At 39.5% G+C, this 16,186-nt stretch overlaps 1 protein-coding gene across 5 annotated transcripts in view; it reads right to left on the reverse strand.

The window, feature by feature from the left end:
• MBP (myelin basic protein) overlaps nucleotides 1-16,186 on the reverse strand; it is a 124,201-nt gene that overhangs the window by 80,622 nt on the left and 27,393 nt on the right. For all 5 annotated transcript variants that reach the window (XM_075744570.1, XM_075744573.1, XM_075744569.1 and 2 more), the window contains exon 2: nucleotides 14,230-14,304. In XM_075744570.1, coding sequence (XP_075600685.1) covers nucleotides 14,230-14,280 — 51 coding nt within the window. In that variant the 5' untranslated portion in view covers nucleotides 14,281-14,304. The remainder of the gene's footprint in view (nucleotides 1-14,229; nucleotides 14,305-16,186) is intronic.

Genomic DNA, 16,186 nt, shown 5'->3' on the forward strand with positions numbered 1-16,186 from the left:
GCCACTCGTTCACCCCTCCCCGGCAGGATGGGGAGGAGAAGGCAAAGGCAAAGTCTGTGGGTTGGGATAAGGACAGTTTACTGGGACAGCAAAGGGAGAGGGGAACAACAACAGCAGTGTTTAGAACAGAATATACACAATGAGTGATAATGGAAGGCAACTTACCAGTCCGACGACCTACAGAATGCCCAGCCTGCACTCAGCCCGTCCCAGAGCCGCGCTGATCTGCCCCTCCCCAACTAGCCCCCTTTTATGGTGAGCAAGGCATCACATGGTATGCACTAGCCCCCAGCCAGCTTGGCTCACCTGTCCTGGCTCCTTGTGAAAATTAACTCTATCCTAGCCAAAACCAGGACACTGTCCCCCTGCAGCCCATGGAGGTTGCATGGAGGAGCAGATATCCACCTGCAGCCCGTGGAGGACCCCACGCCGGAGCAGGTGGAGGCACCTGAAGGAGGCTGTGACCCCATGCGAAGCCCATGCTGGAGCAGGCTCCTGGCAGGACCTGTGTAACCGTGGAGAGAGGAGCCCAGGTTGGAGCAGGTTTGCTGGCAGGACTTGTGACCCTGTGGGGGACCCACGCCGGAGCAGTTCGTGAAGAACTGCAGCCCGTGGGAAGGACTCACATTGGAGAAGTTCATGGAGGACTGTCTCCTGTGGGAAGGACCCCACGCTGGAGCTGGGGCAGAGTGTGAGGAGTCCTCCCCGTGAGGAGGAAGGAGTGGCAGAGACAACATGTGATGAACTGACCACAACCCCCATTCCCTGTCCCCTTGTGCCACTGGCAGGGGGAGGAGGGAGATAATTCAGGAGTAAAGTTAAGCCCAGGAAGAAAGGAGGGGTGGGGGGGTCATTTAAGATTTGGTTTTATTTCTCATTACTCTGATTTGATTGGTAAATTAATTTTTCCCCAAGCTGAGTCTGTTTTGCCTGTTTTGTAAGGGCAATTGCTGAGTGATGTCTCCCTGCCCTTATCTCCACCTAGGAGCCTTTCATTATATTTTCTCTCCCCTGTGCAGCTGAGGAGGGGAGTGATAGAGTGGCTTCAGTGGGTACCTGGCCGCCAGCCTGGGTCAATCCACCGCCACATGCAAAACATACTCATTACACATGGCAACCTTTATATCTATAGGTAGATATAGAAGTAAATATAAATACACACAAATATATCAGGGTTCACAATTATGGTGTGGTATGGAGAGGATGAGGTAGAAGGGGAAAACTGGGTTTCATCTCCTGTCCACGAGACCAAGCTGCAGAGAGAATCCTACTCCTCAAACTACACTGCTGTTGTTTTTCCCAAGGTTTTGCTCACACATAGCCCACAGCAAATCCCATTACATTAATGTTCAAAATCTATGTTAATGTACTACTTGGCTGGCAATTTTAAGTGCACAGACGTCATGCAGTTAAAGACTGCATTTCCCTCAGCAACTGTTACTTAGTAACCCTCTGCACATAAATAGAATTTTACATTACTGCATATGTGTTGTGAAGGCTAAAATCCATGCCTCAATTCTATAGACAAGCAAGAATCAAAGGAGCCGTGCAGTGAACTGTAAATCAAACTTGCACCAGCTATGTTCAACTGGTTCTCTAGGCAGAGAATTTAACTGCAGAGAGAAAACCTGAGCATGAACAAAGAGGTATTTCCACTGCCATTCCCTTGCTGGTATTTCACCATAAAAAAGGAGCAGGTACAACTTCAAAGGAGTTAGACCTTGGCCAGACTTTCTAGTATTATTCATATACTGTGCAGTGCAGACTTCAGACTCAAGCACAACAGACCAGGCAAAGCGCGTCACCTCTCCCCTAGAGGTAGTATAATGCATTGGCTATATAACATCTAGGTAGAATTAGTACCATCAGATCCACAGTCAAAACATGGCTAAAAAAAGCTGTGCAAACCAGATCCAGGGCTGAAGAAAACAGGTGGAGTATGATAGATGCGGGGGGGGGGGAAGGCAGATTAGAATTCATCAACTCTAAACACAAAACCTTAAATAGCTGTATTGTATTAACTTACATATTCGATCCTTCCCATATACAGCCTACTTGAGAATTGACTGACACCCTATTCAAGCCACTTGAGTAATTATCAACATGGGAATTCAGAATCGCTTTAGACCTAGAGGCATTTGTCTTTTCAGCATTGAACAAAATAGGTGGCCTACTGGAAATACCTAGGCATATTTTAAATTCAGTTCCCTACCATTGCAAAGGACATATCATTACTCCGTCCCATCCTTTGCCTCTAGCACCCCGCAGTTTTATCTCCTAAAAAGTTTTATTGTAACAAAAGTGGATTGTCTTGACACAAAAGCAACTGATTGAGGTACACTGCAACTGATTGAGGTATTGCATTTCACAAACAAATATATTCATATGAAGAGGTTACACTTAAACTATAGTTGCAGTTATTACACTGAGTCACTAAGTATAAGCAGATAGATAAGCAAATACATTTAATTTGCAACCCTATTAGCAAGTTTACAAACCCTTACAGTCTAGCACATCTTCCCAAGTGCACAATTCAAATAATCATTTCCCATTTCTTCCTAACAATTTAAAATAATTATCCTAACAAAGGATTCTAGAAACTCTAGCAAACCAAAATACTCTCCCCTCAAAATTCCCCCCCCCCCCAACTCTTGTCCTGTAATAGGTAACTCAATAGATACAAGTTCTCCTTGCAAAATCCCAGAGAATCAGTCCTCCAAAATACATGTTCCTACTTTCAAGTTTTTTCTCTGTCACAACTATATGTCGATACTAACAATGTTGTAACAAGCAATATGTCCTAACTCAGACCAAGAAGTCTTTGCTCCTGTTAAGCATCAGGTATTTTTTTCTTTTGAGAAAACAGAAACCAGCTAGGGACCATTTCAAGGTTTGAAACTAATGGCACTAAATTGTGACTAAGAGAAGTCCAGATACTCAGAGATGTCCCTGCAGTCCTCATTTTCTTACAGCCCAACTTGGCAGCGCAGCAGAAGAATTGAGAACTGAGCAGGAGACTTGGCCAGGTCTTGCTCAGTGATGGGACAATTAACTGGCCATCTGGCTCTCTGCATGGAAGCAAGCAGCTCTGCACCTGCTCTGCACCTGCTCTGCAGAGTTTGTCACCTAATTGGTTAAAGCAAGCTGATCAGGGCAAAAACCAGAACAGCCTGTCAACTGCTGAGAGCAGTGCTCAGAAGCTGGGATTGAAGCCAAGCCCCCCCTGCTCCTGGCAGAGCCATCTCCCTTGTGGGCTCCATGTAAGACACGTTCAGAGGGTCTCCTGGCCATTATATACAGCAGCAGGAGGCTGAATCAGAAGTGATCAAAGACACACCATTTAGTGGATACAAAGCCTCTGTGTCAAGCCCCATAAGCTTCCAAAATGCCACAATCTTTTTATTCTCCCATAATCAGGTGACTCAACAGCTGCAACACAGTGATATTACATTATTAACTGCATTATACTACTGCATTATAAACTTTCTCTGCAAAATCCAAGAGTAGAATCTGATGCCTGAACCATCCTGGCACCCTACTATGGCAGACATAGCACTCATTCCCCTGGCTGTTTGTGTACTTTGAGTTAAAGGTCACTGGCCAGGACAACTACACAATCTGGGGAGAGGGTATCAGAACCCAGGGCTCCCCCATCCCACCTGAATTCATCCACTGACAGGGACCTTTTGGACCTCCTTTCCTCCAAACTCCATAAAACTTTCATTTTTAGATGGGTTTATCGATCCTTACAGGGCCCATACAGCATAGCACAATAGAATAATAAACAACTGACAAGATGCCAGAGGAAAGGAAAAGGGTGCAACAGGCTGAAGATGCATATCAAAGAAATTCCACAATGGAGTCACATTCCCTCTCCTCCCAAGGGAATTGCAGGAAAGGAGAACACAAAGCACTGAGGTTAAAGCAAGAGGAAAAAAAGTGTCAAAGTTTAATTTTAAATAGGTATTTCACCTATTTTTTCTACTTACAAGGCAAGAAATTAGCTGAAAGAAATATAAAGAAAAACCTCCTCTTAAGAATTATATTTTTTGAATTGTAGGAAAAAAAAATTAACATTAAAAGTAATTTATCATCAGGTAAATGAATCTGCAAGAATCCTAAGGCTAAATGTTGCAGGTCCACATTTGCAGCACCTACAAGTCAACAGGCTTCATTGAAGTTTGAGATGGTTCAGATCCATCTCAAAATATGTAACGTAAGTTTTGTCTGAACAGATTTGATTCTGAAAGAAACTGAAGGAGAGCACCTCTATCAGCAAGTATCCTGCAGCATTAAGGCAAGTTATTTCTTTCAGTGGAAAATCTCTTAAGTTTTAGTCTTCATTATGTAGAGCTTTTGACCTAGAATCTCATGTCATGTGACCGAGCTCCAAAAGTAACATTGATCATCCTAAATACACTGAGTTTTCTGTATAACAGTATACCAAAGATAAAACAGCTGTTACTTTATGCAGTGGGTCCCACCTACTGTGAGCTCTGAAGCCCTTCCTAGAATACTGATATGTTTATCTATACTAGTACTATATATTTCTTAAATATAGTAAAGATATTTGATTTTTTAATCAATACATAGTAGTAGTCATTACTGAAATATCTTTAATATATTTTATGAGATATAAACATTCTTCAACTGTTAACAGGCACTGACTTGAAATTCTCACAGAGTGCCACACTCACCAATCTTATCTGCCAAGTCTCAAAAAAAAAACAACCCAAAACAAAACAAAAAACCCAAAAAAAACCCCCCAAAAAAACCAAACCAGGATTGTCTGGAATTTCAGACATTTAAAAAAACCAAAAAAACCCAGTGATTATTCAGGCTTTATCACTCTGCACCATAAGGCAACTTTAATCTGTAGTAGAAAGCTGTGGCTCAATGTTAAGAAAACATTTAGCCTGTAGTTCACAGTAAAGATCAGAATGTACTTTTTTATATATGGATGTGTGCGTACATATAAATATAGATGCACACAAGGAATTAAAGTGGGATTTAAATTTTTTGTACAGAGTTCCACTTCACATTGACAAATTTTAGCCACGTTTCCCCAAAAGAATTTAACAGCAATTCGGTTTTCTGCATAGAACAAATTCTTTAAGAGGTACAAGACACAAATGCAACAGAGCAACACAACTTTGTGACAAAACAGTATATAAATGATCGTCGATGATAGTTGGTCAAAAAACAGGACACAGGTTTGATTTTTCAGTTTTCAACTATTGGCAATGGCAGTATTGGAATGCTTTGTAAAGCAACGTACTGTGGTAGGCTGGGATAACTGCTGCAGGTCATACGTTAACATGGAGAGCGAGCGAGCCGGCTGAAGAGAAAACCATTTTTCAAGAGGGTATGTGTTGGCAGAAAAGTGCAACTTTTCTCTCTTTTCTTCTACAGTGTTCCCACCTTCCTGATCAGACTGCCTGTTAGTTGGCCATCTCTTCACTCTTTCTGAGTGTGCAACTGCACCATTAGCAACTAAGTATTATTTCTATTGCCTCAGGGGAAAAAAACAAAAAAATCGAAACATGGCACTGAATCTAGACTGCATCAGAGATGGAGATGCTGGCAGAATGTAGCGTGCAGAAACAAACTGGGTATAAGAAGGAGAAGGAGGAAGATAAAGGGAGGAAGGAAGGAGGGGGTGTGAAAGGCTGGGAAAATGTGCTAGACATGTAAGTCAGTTATGACTGCAACAACAACAAAAAAAAAAATCACTCAGATTTCAATGTAAGTCTCAGATAGTACCTTTTAACCGAGACGTTTCCAGTATGTTGGGGTTTCCATAACTCATCTGAAAACCTCAGCACTACCAGACAGTGAATCCAATTCTGAAACTCTTACACAGAACAGGAACAAATGAGAACCCAAAAATGGTAACTATTGTTTTGATAAGTGACTTGTTTAAGGATAGATCTCATCAGTGATTGACTTGCTAATACTTCTGGCTATTAGGTCTTTTCTGTGGCTTTTGAGCTGCACAGAGTTCATGAGCACGCCTCCCTAAATTCATCTTTCAGCTCTAGTTAAGTCCAGCTACACCAACCTGAATGTCACTCTGTGGCAGTGTGACAAAAATGCAAGATTTCCATTATTGCCTCTTCTTGATTATAACTGATGCTCAGAAGTCCTGCTAATTATCCAGAGTAAGTGATATGTAGCTTGTGGCTTTCAGTTCTATATAAAACTTTGATATTTTTATGGCCACATCCACAGAATGCTGTACTGAAAGATTTGATTGGTTTTAGAGTGAACCTTATCTCAGCAATCAAAAATAAAGTCGTATTATTCTGCTTAAAAGTTTTTCACTTTCCTTTTGCAAAACACCCCCTCCCCTTTTTTTTTTTTTACCTCCAGCAAATGCGACCTAAGTATTTCGATCAACTTAAAGCAAAGGGCATGAGAAAGTGAAGTAAAAAGGAAAAATATTCCGTGACGTTTTAGCTCGAAGTGGAAAAATCAGATTTTGAACTGTAGCTGCTGACAAGTTAAATTTACTCAGTGTACAAATAACTGCAATTACGTAAGAAATTAATCTTCGGCTTTTGAAGTGCAAAAAGAAACTACTGTTATAATAATATATTTTCCCATAATATATGGGAAAGCCCTGTATCTTTTTCCTTCTGACATCCATTTCACACTCGGTGAATTTACAAATGAGAGCAAGATTCAACTCACCTCAGCAATGTGGAGCTTTTCTTTTCTCATGGCAGAACATTTAGCATCAGACCTGAGCAGAGCTGGGATTTTGGCTTTGTACCAATGCATAGTGTAAATGCATGTCTCGCAACTGGTACACTGACCTAGCTGCACAGTCAGTTACGCTATCAGAAATACAAGCGTGTGAAACTAGAATTAAAATAAAACGTGGCTCCAGCACTCTTCTTCCCAGCCCAGGAGCATCAGAGACAGCAGAACTAGCATTAGGGTAAAATTATGAGGACAAATTTCAAAATGCACTTTGACTGGGGTTTAATACTTCAATAAGTGCTACAGGACAGATTTACCAGTCACTGACTTAGATACTGGAGATGCTGCTGTGGTTTGCTGCTGGGTATCCATAGGTAAAGCTTGGCAATCTAATAGAGAGAATGCACTTCACCATGACTGATTTTACCGATACAACTTCTAAGGTAATACATTGCTGCCAAAAAATTTTTAGGCTCTTCTCAACTATAACTAATGGAAATTCTAGTTTGTTACTTTGACCTATCTCATCCACTTTCAGAGCAGGTTATACAACCTATTGTTGCATGCCAATCTACGACCACCACAACAGTAAAAGCACAAAAAAGTTATGTGAGGAAGGAAGAAGATACTACTCTCTTTCAGGATCTCCATGTCAGTTACCACTTCCTCAAGATTAAACAGCTTCACCTTCATTTTTCCAGCATGAAGATGCTAAAGCAGCGAACAGCCTGTTCTTGGGCTAAAGTACAGGCTGACTCGTATTAGAAAAGCCACCTTAGCAACTACAACAGTTCACAAAGAGTTCACAAAGAATAGGCAGTGCCTTACACCCCTCTTCCAACTCCTTGCTAATTTGATACAGTCACTAAACTCATTTGACAGGACATTTATCTAGTTCTATATCAAAGCTAACAAGAAGGGAACTATAAGAAACTATACCACAACAGCATGGCGCCTGAAGCACAAGACCTTAAAAAGTACAGAGTGTACTTCCCTCTTCTTCTAGTCAGTTCTGCAGCCTGAGGGTGGGAGAACAAAGCTCAAGACCCTACCTCCTCCCCAGCCAAAACCACAGCAACTGCACCTCTTCCTTTTATACCCATGCAAGCTGAACCAGCTCAAGACTTAAATCAAGAAATACTACTACTTAGCAGTTGTGCACACAACAGAAAAACACACTCTCAACTTACTTCATGTAACCTTTACTTACATATTTACTCACGTTTTCACTGCAACACAGATCTAGTGACATTCTGCCAAGATTATACAATTCAGGCAGCTCCTTAAATGCTCGCAGCAGGTGCTGTGGCACCAAGCAGAACCTGCTCCTCACACACATTTGCCTTGCCTCCCACCTTTAACTCTTCCACCAGCTGATCTGTGCAGCAGCCTCGCTACACCTTCAGTGGCCTTCACATACTCACAACAAAGGGAAACAGGGAAGTGTAAAAGTATCAGCTCTGATCCAGGACAGTTTATCTTCCACACATACTTACAATGAGCTTCGCATCTTTTAGACACTAGAAAGATTAAATAATACAACTACAATTGACCCTATTAAATTCATCACCTGAAGAGTTTAATGAACAGTCAACTATTCAAACACAACACTTGGATGTAGACGCATACATTGTTCCCTTTAACTTTATAGCAGAGCTACCTGCCTACTTAACCATTAGACATAGACTTCCCATACCATACTGAATGATGGTCTTAAGGTTAATTTTTTGAGGACAGATGTCATAGCTACTGCATACTTGGCGTTCTCAGAGGCTTCAAACGATACAGTCATTTCTGTATCGCTATGATATCATCTCACTAAACGAAGCACACTAGTGCCTGAAGGCTCCACTCAAGGTCCCCAAGCACCACTATTAATACAGAATGACACTGTGTCTGTCCCAACAAACAACCCAGTTAGACAGTATGAAGGTTAAGAAATGAAATAGGAGGATAGAGCAAGCACAACAGGATTTGCTCAAGGCCAAATCTAGATTGATGGTAGAATTTGAAGAAAACAGACGTCTATCAAATTGATCTGGTCTTGCTTAATCTGACTGCACAGAACTTCCCTTCACACCCTGGAAAGGGACTGGTCTCTCCCAAAAGCAGCACTTCCTTGTACCAGGCATGAGCTTAACCACACACAGGCTAGTCAAGAAAATTTCTACAGCATGTAACCTGTAAAACTGGCTGGTGAAAAGGCTCATCAAATCACTCACTGAAAGCGTTGGCGCTCTCAACATTTTCAAGTTTCTCTCTCTTTTTCCTTCGCCTTCAGAAAGATATTGGCTTGAGAGGGAGTGTTTTAATTAACATATCAAATTACAACAAATACACTACTATAACCCCTGTGCTCTTTATTGGTTTACAGCAAAAGGTAAAACTCTGGGAAGACACACAATTGTAGTAGAAAATAAAAATAGTGCTATACAACTTTGCTAGGGGGAAAAAGTGAAAAGGCTGATTCATTTATATATGGTATTAAGTCTGTTTATTTAAACATAATAAAATCAAATGCCACAATTTTTTTTTGTTTGAGGTTTTTTATTTTTTACAGAAAAGCATATCCCAGACTTCAAAATCCATATAATCTGTATGTCATGTATCTCTCAAACAGTAAGCATGAAAAAATAAACCTCTATCTTACAAAAATAACACTTCAGAGCAATTAATAAAGGAAATAAAATTACTTCATCTGTTGGTTTGTTTTTTTTTTTCCTTTATCGATACTTTGTGATGCATACCAAGAGGAAGCACCTGGTAAAAACCACACATATGGCTCGGGTCTGCAAGCAGTCTCAACCATGACAGGTAGGGCATCACATTAGATCAGGGTGAAAACCCTTTTGCTTGAAGATCCTTGAGCATCTACTAAGGTGAACAATACAGTAACTACTGTCCTGTGCCAGAATATCAACTCTCTCATCAGGGAGAGCCAGAAAACTTTCTGCCAAAGTTATCAGGAGCACGGTTGTGCATGGTGCAAATTTCTGAACAGAATGAAGACAATTGGAGGAAAAAAAAAAAAAAAGAGGAGAGAAAAGAGAATCTCCTCAGAAGCAGCACAGAAACCATCTGATTTATTAATACAAGCAATTTAGCTTGAACTAATTATGCTGAGTTCTTCTTAAACACTGAGAAACAGTCAGTTTATTAAAATTATCAAATCAACCACTGCAAAACACTTTATAGAATCCAGGTACATACATAAGGCAATTAAAGGCAGGATTTTTCATAAGTTTTCAACACAGCAAGATTTGGTCATTGCTAGCAGACAGCTTTTAGTTCAAACAAAACATCACGTTGTAGACTGAGTGCCTTATCACCACCACATCAGTTTTCGGTTTCGGCCTGTGAGAAAGCAATATACTGTGACAATTTACATTTCCCAAAGTTCTTCAGAGTTAGGTATCAGAGGTAGCAATTGGTTTTGGTTCCTTGATATTTATTTACAGCACACACCAAGTACATCAAGGACATGAAATAGGTAGATGATCCAGTATTTCCAATAATCTAACACGTCCAGGCCTGTGTAAGTTTCTTCAGCAATCCCTTGACATGGCAGGGCAGTGGCTTTTGAGCACAGAATCATAGAATGGTTTCGGTTGGAAGGGACCTCAAAGATCATCTAGTTCCAACCCCCCCCTGCTGTGAGCAGGGACACCCTCCACTAGACCAGGTTGCCCAAAGCCCCATCCAACCTGGCCTTGAACACTTCCAGGGAGGGGGCAGCCACAGCTTCTCTGGGCAACCTGCTCCACTGTCTCACCACCATCACAGTAAAGAATTTCTTCCTTATATCTAATCTAAATCGACCCTCCTTCAGTTTAAACCCATTAGCCCTTGTCCTATCACTCCATGCCCTTGTAAACAGTCCCTCTCCAGCTTTCTTGTAGGCCCCCTTCAGTTACTGGAAGGCTGCTATGAGGTTTCCCTGGAGTCTTCTCTTCTCCAGGCTGAACAACCCCAACTCTTTTGAACTCCTAATCTTTTATTATAGGTCACAAGCTTGGTTTCCAGCTCCCTACAGTACTGTGACATGACACACATAGAAACCAGGCTCCGTAAACTCAGTGCATTTGGCAGTTGCTGTGGAATAGATGGGACGATGCTGGAAACCTTCCTTCCAACCCCATCTGCCCAAACAATCAATGAAGTTAAGGGCCAGTTTTGACAGGTACCAAGAAGGTTCAAAGATTTTGGCACGGCAATACACGTGCTGAGCAGAATTCTCTGAGGGAGAGAAAAATCAAAATCCATCAAAATGGAAAGTGGCAGAGAACTGCACTGTTGTAATACTTATAGGCAACTTTAGTCATTAGAAAAGAGCACATGGTACTTTGTAGCTTAATGATGACAAATTAACACAGATCAACTACAATTCCAAACAAAGATGAATAAAACTCTGGTCATCTACTCTGTCTACTCTTCTACATTTAGCTCTCTGAGAACTTAAACTCAGGGCATGAAGAACAGCCCATATTCTTTTTGTTACTGTTGTTCTTAGATATATTTATCTAAGTTTTAAACCCAAGTATAAACACTAAGAACAAAGTTAAACAAAATACTTACATATTTACTAATGCATTAAGCAGACTGCAAAGTCTAGTATCATCCAAAGTAAAAAGAAAGAAGATAAATTGCTGGGTTCATTGAATAGTATTTATGTATCTTACAAAACTACAAAAAAATGTAGATCCATTAAATACAAAAGAAAGAAATCTGACAGAAATGAGATGGAGTATGTTATTACTTTGAGTAAAACGTGCGGGTTTTGTAAATGTTTTCCACATTATTTAGGTCAAACAGACCAACTATTTTTCAAAACATTCAGTTAAATTTAGTGCATCTCCTTGTTATTAAATAATCACTGTAACTTGGCATATTTATAAATCAAGAGAAGAATAGTATTCTGAAAAAAGTATCACGGCATAGGAAACCATCTTGTTGTCTTTTACAAATTTCCCAATTTGAAAGCATCTTGGTGTCACAGTTAGACATTTCATGAAATAACTGCTTTCCAGATCTCTAATTTTTTTTTTTTAAACACCCAAATTTACTGAAAGTAAAGCAAAGCTAGATGCCAACTCAAAAAAAACCCAAGAAAACTTAGCAATTGCTGTATTACAGGACATTTATTGGACAACCAAGAATTACGATTGCTACAGTTTGGCAACAGTCTCTCTAATGTCACTATACATAAAACAGCTGTCTGGAGAACAGGTCTATCGGTACAGAAGCCAGTACAGTGTGCGGCAAATCTGACATCATAGGTTCCAAGCAGCTGCCTAAAATGATGTTCTTTGGTACTATATTTTTGGGAAAGTGAGCAGCCTGAAGTTACAAGTAATGAATTTTAGAAAGACCCTTAATGAGATGTTAGCCTCTTCCATTGCAGTTCTATTGCTAAAAGCAAGGAGAGACAGTTCAGCATTTCCACAGTAATCTCTGCAAGCCTTCAGCAATTGGATCCCACACCACACTAGAAGACTGGTGGGAAAACAGTTCTAATGTACAGCTATATTCAACAACAACCAGAAACACCTACAGCAGCCTAAGGGAAAAGAAAAAAAAAAAAAAAAAAAAAAGAGAAAAAGAAGTATGACATATGGTTACTACTGCCAGTAAGAACTTTAATGCTGCCTGTAAGAACTGAATCAAAATTGACTAGTTATGTGGAATACATAGTAGCACCTTAACCATATATTTCCTGATTTTAAATCTGTGGCCTTATTTCTTGTGACATAGTTACTGTTTTACGTGCATAAAGGGAGATTCTGATCTGTCATATTTTGAAGTTTAGGGGTTTGGTGTTTTGGGTTTTTGTCTCTCTAGAAGGATGAGTGAGAGACAGAAGAGATTACTACAGAAGTAAGTTCCTCCTTCAAAAATATTTTAGGTAAATGAATATTATTTTGATCGCAGAATCAAGTATTCTCCATGAACTAATAAGGAAAAAGAAGGAATTTTTAAAAAATTGCAGCAATGCATTTCCTCGTTGACCTGTCTTACACACTAAGTGCAAGACTCATGGCCACCTGACTCTTGCTCATCACTGGAAATTTGCACCTATTAGATAGACTGCTACAGTTTGAAAAATCTTTTCCTTTTTGAGGTTGCATGTGCCCGAAAACTCATTCACCTGCCAGCCAGATGCATCAGACACACATGATCCCACAGCAGAAAAGTTATGGTATGTTTTTCTAACCAAATTTTGTCCTCAAAGATCAAGCAGAGGATATGTGGTGCACAACGGCCCATCAAGCTCTGCATACCTGCCACATCACACCTGCAGGATCTCACACCCTTGGTCAGAAAAGATCAAAATATTCACCTAAATACATCTGTTTGGTGCATTTGATCTTGCTAGATCTGCACAACAGGGTTTTCTAGAGGGGAAGTCTGTAAGATCGGTCACTACAAGACCACAACTTGGGACTCATACTATTGCTTGTACTGAAACTTTGGGCCACAAAACCATTTTGAAACATACTGTACAAACTGTAAAGAAAAAATATATGTAGCCAGTTGTCCTCTCTTCCTGCTGTTTTCTCCCTATTCCTTCCAGTGTGCTCATGTGTCTTCCTAAAGGAGATGGCAAAGAACTAATAACTGCATGAGTTCTAGTTTGTATACCTTTTAGAGATAGTTGCTTATCCGCCACAGCAATGCAAAATACCCACATTCCTCCAGATAAAGCATAGAACTATCTGTTTACATCATCTGTCCAATGCTTTATACAATGTGTGCTCAGACTGTAAACTGTTATTTTTGGGTGGGGATGGGTGGAGGGAAGTTAGCAACAAGAAGCATCTTTTTATATATATATATATATATAGAAAGATGTCTCTTTTTTAAGATATGTGTGAATTCTCTTCCAGTACAATGTAGAAAAACAAATAAACAAGATATTATCACAAGGCAAACAGAATACCACATCATGTGCAAAATACACAACAGTGTCAGCAGATGCTTAGAAAGCAAATACTAACTTTTAATGAACATTTTGACAGTTCTCATATTTTATTTTTTTTTTCTGGGGAGGAGATTTTTAAAGCTGTATCTCCTCAGACTGACAATCTTTTCCTTTAGAATGTTCTTATTTTATATGTTTCTACATAGTTTCTTTCTCATGGATAAAGCCAATGACTGCCCAAATGGAAAGCTGTCAAAGCACAAAACATAGTTCAGCTCACTGGCCCTTTAAAAATTTCTGCAATAACACGCTTCTAAGGCTCATTTCATTCATTTCCACCATCACTGAGAAGCTTTTTATCTGCTATGGATCTGACATAGGTAAACATCACATACTCTCATTAAATCCAGCACAGCAAAATCCTGGTTTGGTCACATCTCATAGGACCCTTTTTAAAAAAAGGTGGTCATTTTATAGTGACAACTACAAAATAGTAATGGTAAAAGTGATCCAATAAACCCATTAATGTACTAAAAATATACATATATATTTCATAACATACATATTTCTGAAGCGGCCTTGCATCTTCAATTTTCTACACTTACCTTGGTTGACTTGTCAGCGCTATGTTCTCGTTTTCCTACATGGTTCCCCATGATGGATCACCAGAACTTCAAATTCTGAAAAGATAAAACCAAAACAGCATTTTTGAAACCAATACATTTGTACTGAAATACAAATTAATTTTTCATCTGACTCAGAACAAAGAATTCTCATACAATAAGCATTTTTACAGTCCAAGGTAAGATCTATAAAAGATCCTAAGAAAAAAAAACGCTTACTGGTCTGTTTTGCAAATCTAAGCAACACCAGAGAGCTTTCTGTCTTCAAAAAAAAAAAAAAAAAAAAAAAAAAAAAGACATGAACAGAGGAGGAAATAGTGTTTATTATGAAATTTGCACACAAACCAAGAAATTAGGTAGAGGTTCTGTCTTTTGATATTACGTTTATAAATAAAAACCAGTGTAATATGCATCAAATGATCTGTAACAACAAACTTCCATAGAAGATCAAGTAAGTTCTTTCAGATTCACATTTGCCATTACATAAACAGCAATTGGGGGGGGGGGGGGGGGGGGGGGGGGAGAAGCACCACACTTCTATACAGCCCACACTTTCATGACAAGCATATAAGAAAGGAATGCCAACTCTTTGTATTTTCTGGCTCATCCTGTTGTATCTCAGCTTTAACAGAGCTTATACAGGTTAAACCACAACACTCAAATTCCAGCTTTTAGAGTACGCTTGTGGTTACACTACATATTGCTTCTCATAGAAGCATGTGTTTGTATAGGATCTTATGCACAGCTGCTGCCTTCAGTTGATTTGAATGCAGTGCAAGGTAGCATTTGAAGTCCTGAAATTTAAAACTACATGCAAGAGAAGTTTCAAGTGAGCTTTTTCCTCTCAGAATTATGAGCTGAACTTTCAGTAATAAAGTGCAGTTTCTGATGCTAACAGTAACACTTCATTACTCTGCAATAAACAGAGATATATACCATAAAACATTAGCATCAGAAATCCTGGCATAACTCGCGCTATCAGAGGGCTAAGTAACTACATTTGTGTACCAAAGGACTCTAAAGATAGAGACTTTGATTACTTCTGACTTTCCACCACAGAAATGTGTACTTTATCAAAAGCAATCTTGTCCTGTATCTCTACTACAACTTTTACAGAAACCAATAGATTTATTTCCACCCCAATGATAAAGTTTCATATTAGTGAGGGTCTGCAGTGTTCATTTGACTTTTCACTGAATTCCATTTGCTCTAAAATCAAATTGCCACCTATCACTGTATCCAATTAAATAAGTCCTCACAAATACCCACTTCTACAGTCTCACAAAGGAAAAATTAAAGCATCCAAACGCAGTAAGTGTACTCAAGGTAGAGTTTATTGGCAAATTGGAAACAATTTTCTTTTTTTAAAGAGCACTATCTATTGCATAGGAGATTAAAAGAAAAACCCCTATCCTTTCAAATTGTGAAATCAGCACAACCAATTCACATTTTTGCAAGATTATGAAAATTTTCAAGGAAAAATACAAAAAACTCATATACATTGGATTTCAGAGCTGAACCACCTCAAAGTGGCCTTTCCTCTACAAATTATGATCAGCAGCACACTTCTTATCACCTGCTTTGCAACATAAGGAAAACAGAGTCGACTACAAAACTATAGGAAATGTCTACAGCGGAATATAAAGGCATGATATTCCGAGTGTTTATCGAAAGATTAACTATCAAACTTGTTCCATAATACATGTGTTTAAGTGTATGGAGCCAATGTAACACTCGCAAACCAGAACTGCGACCAGTGTTCTCCTGCCTCATCTTTGTCTCCCTGGTGTCTTTGGAGTAACGCTCCAGGAACAACCACCCTGTACCCATGAAACACTGAGCATAGTGGAGTCCCAGTCCTGCAATGTCAAGGTAGAAAAAAATATACCAGATACAGATGAGCTACGCTGTGAAACTAAGCTAGATAAATATTTAAAAG

Source organism: Balearica regulorum, chromosome 2 (genome assembly GCF_011004875.1).
Source record: "Balearica regulorum gibbericeps isolate bBalReg1 chromosome 2, bBalReg1.pri, whole genome shotgun sequence".
Taxonomy (NCBI): domain Eukaryota; kingdom Metazoa; phylum Chordata; class Aves; order Gruiformes; family Gruidae; genus Balearica; species Balearica regulorum.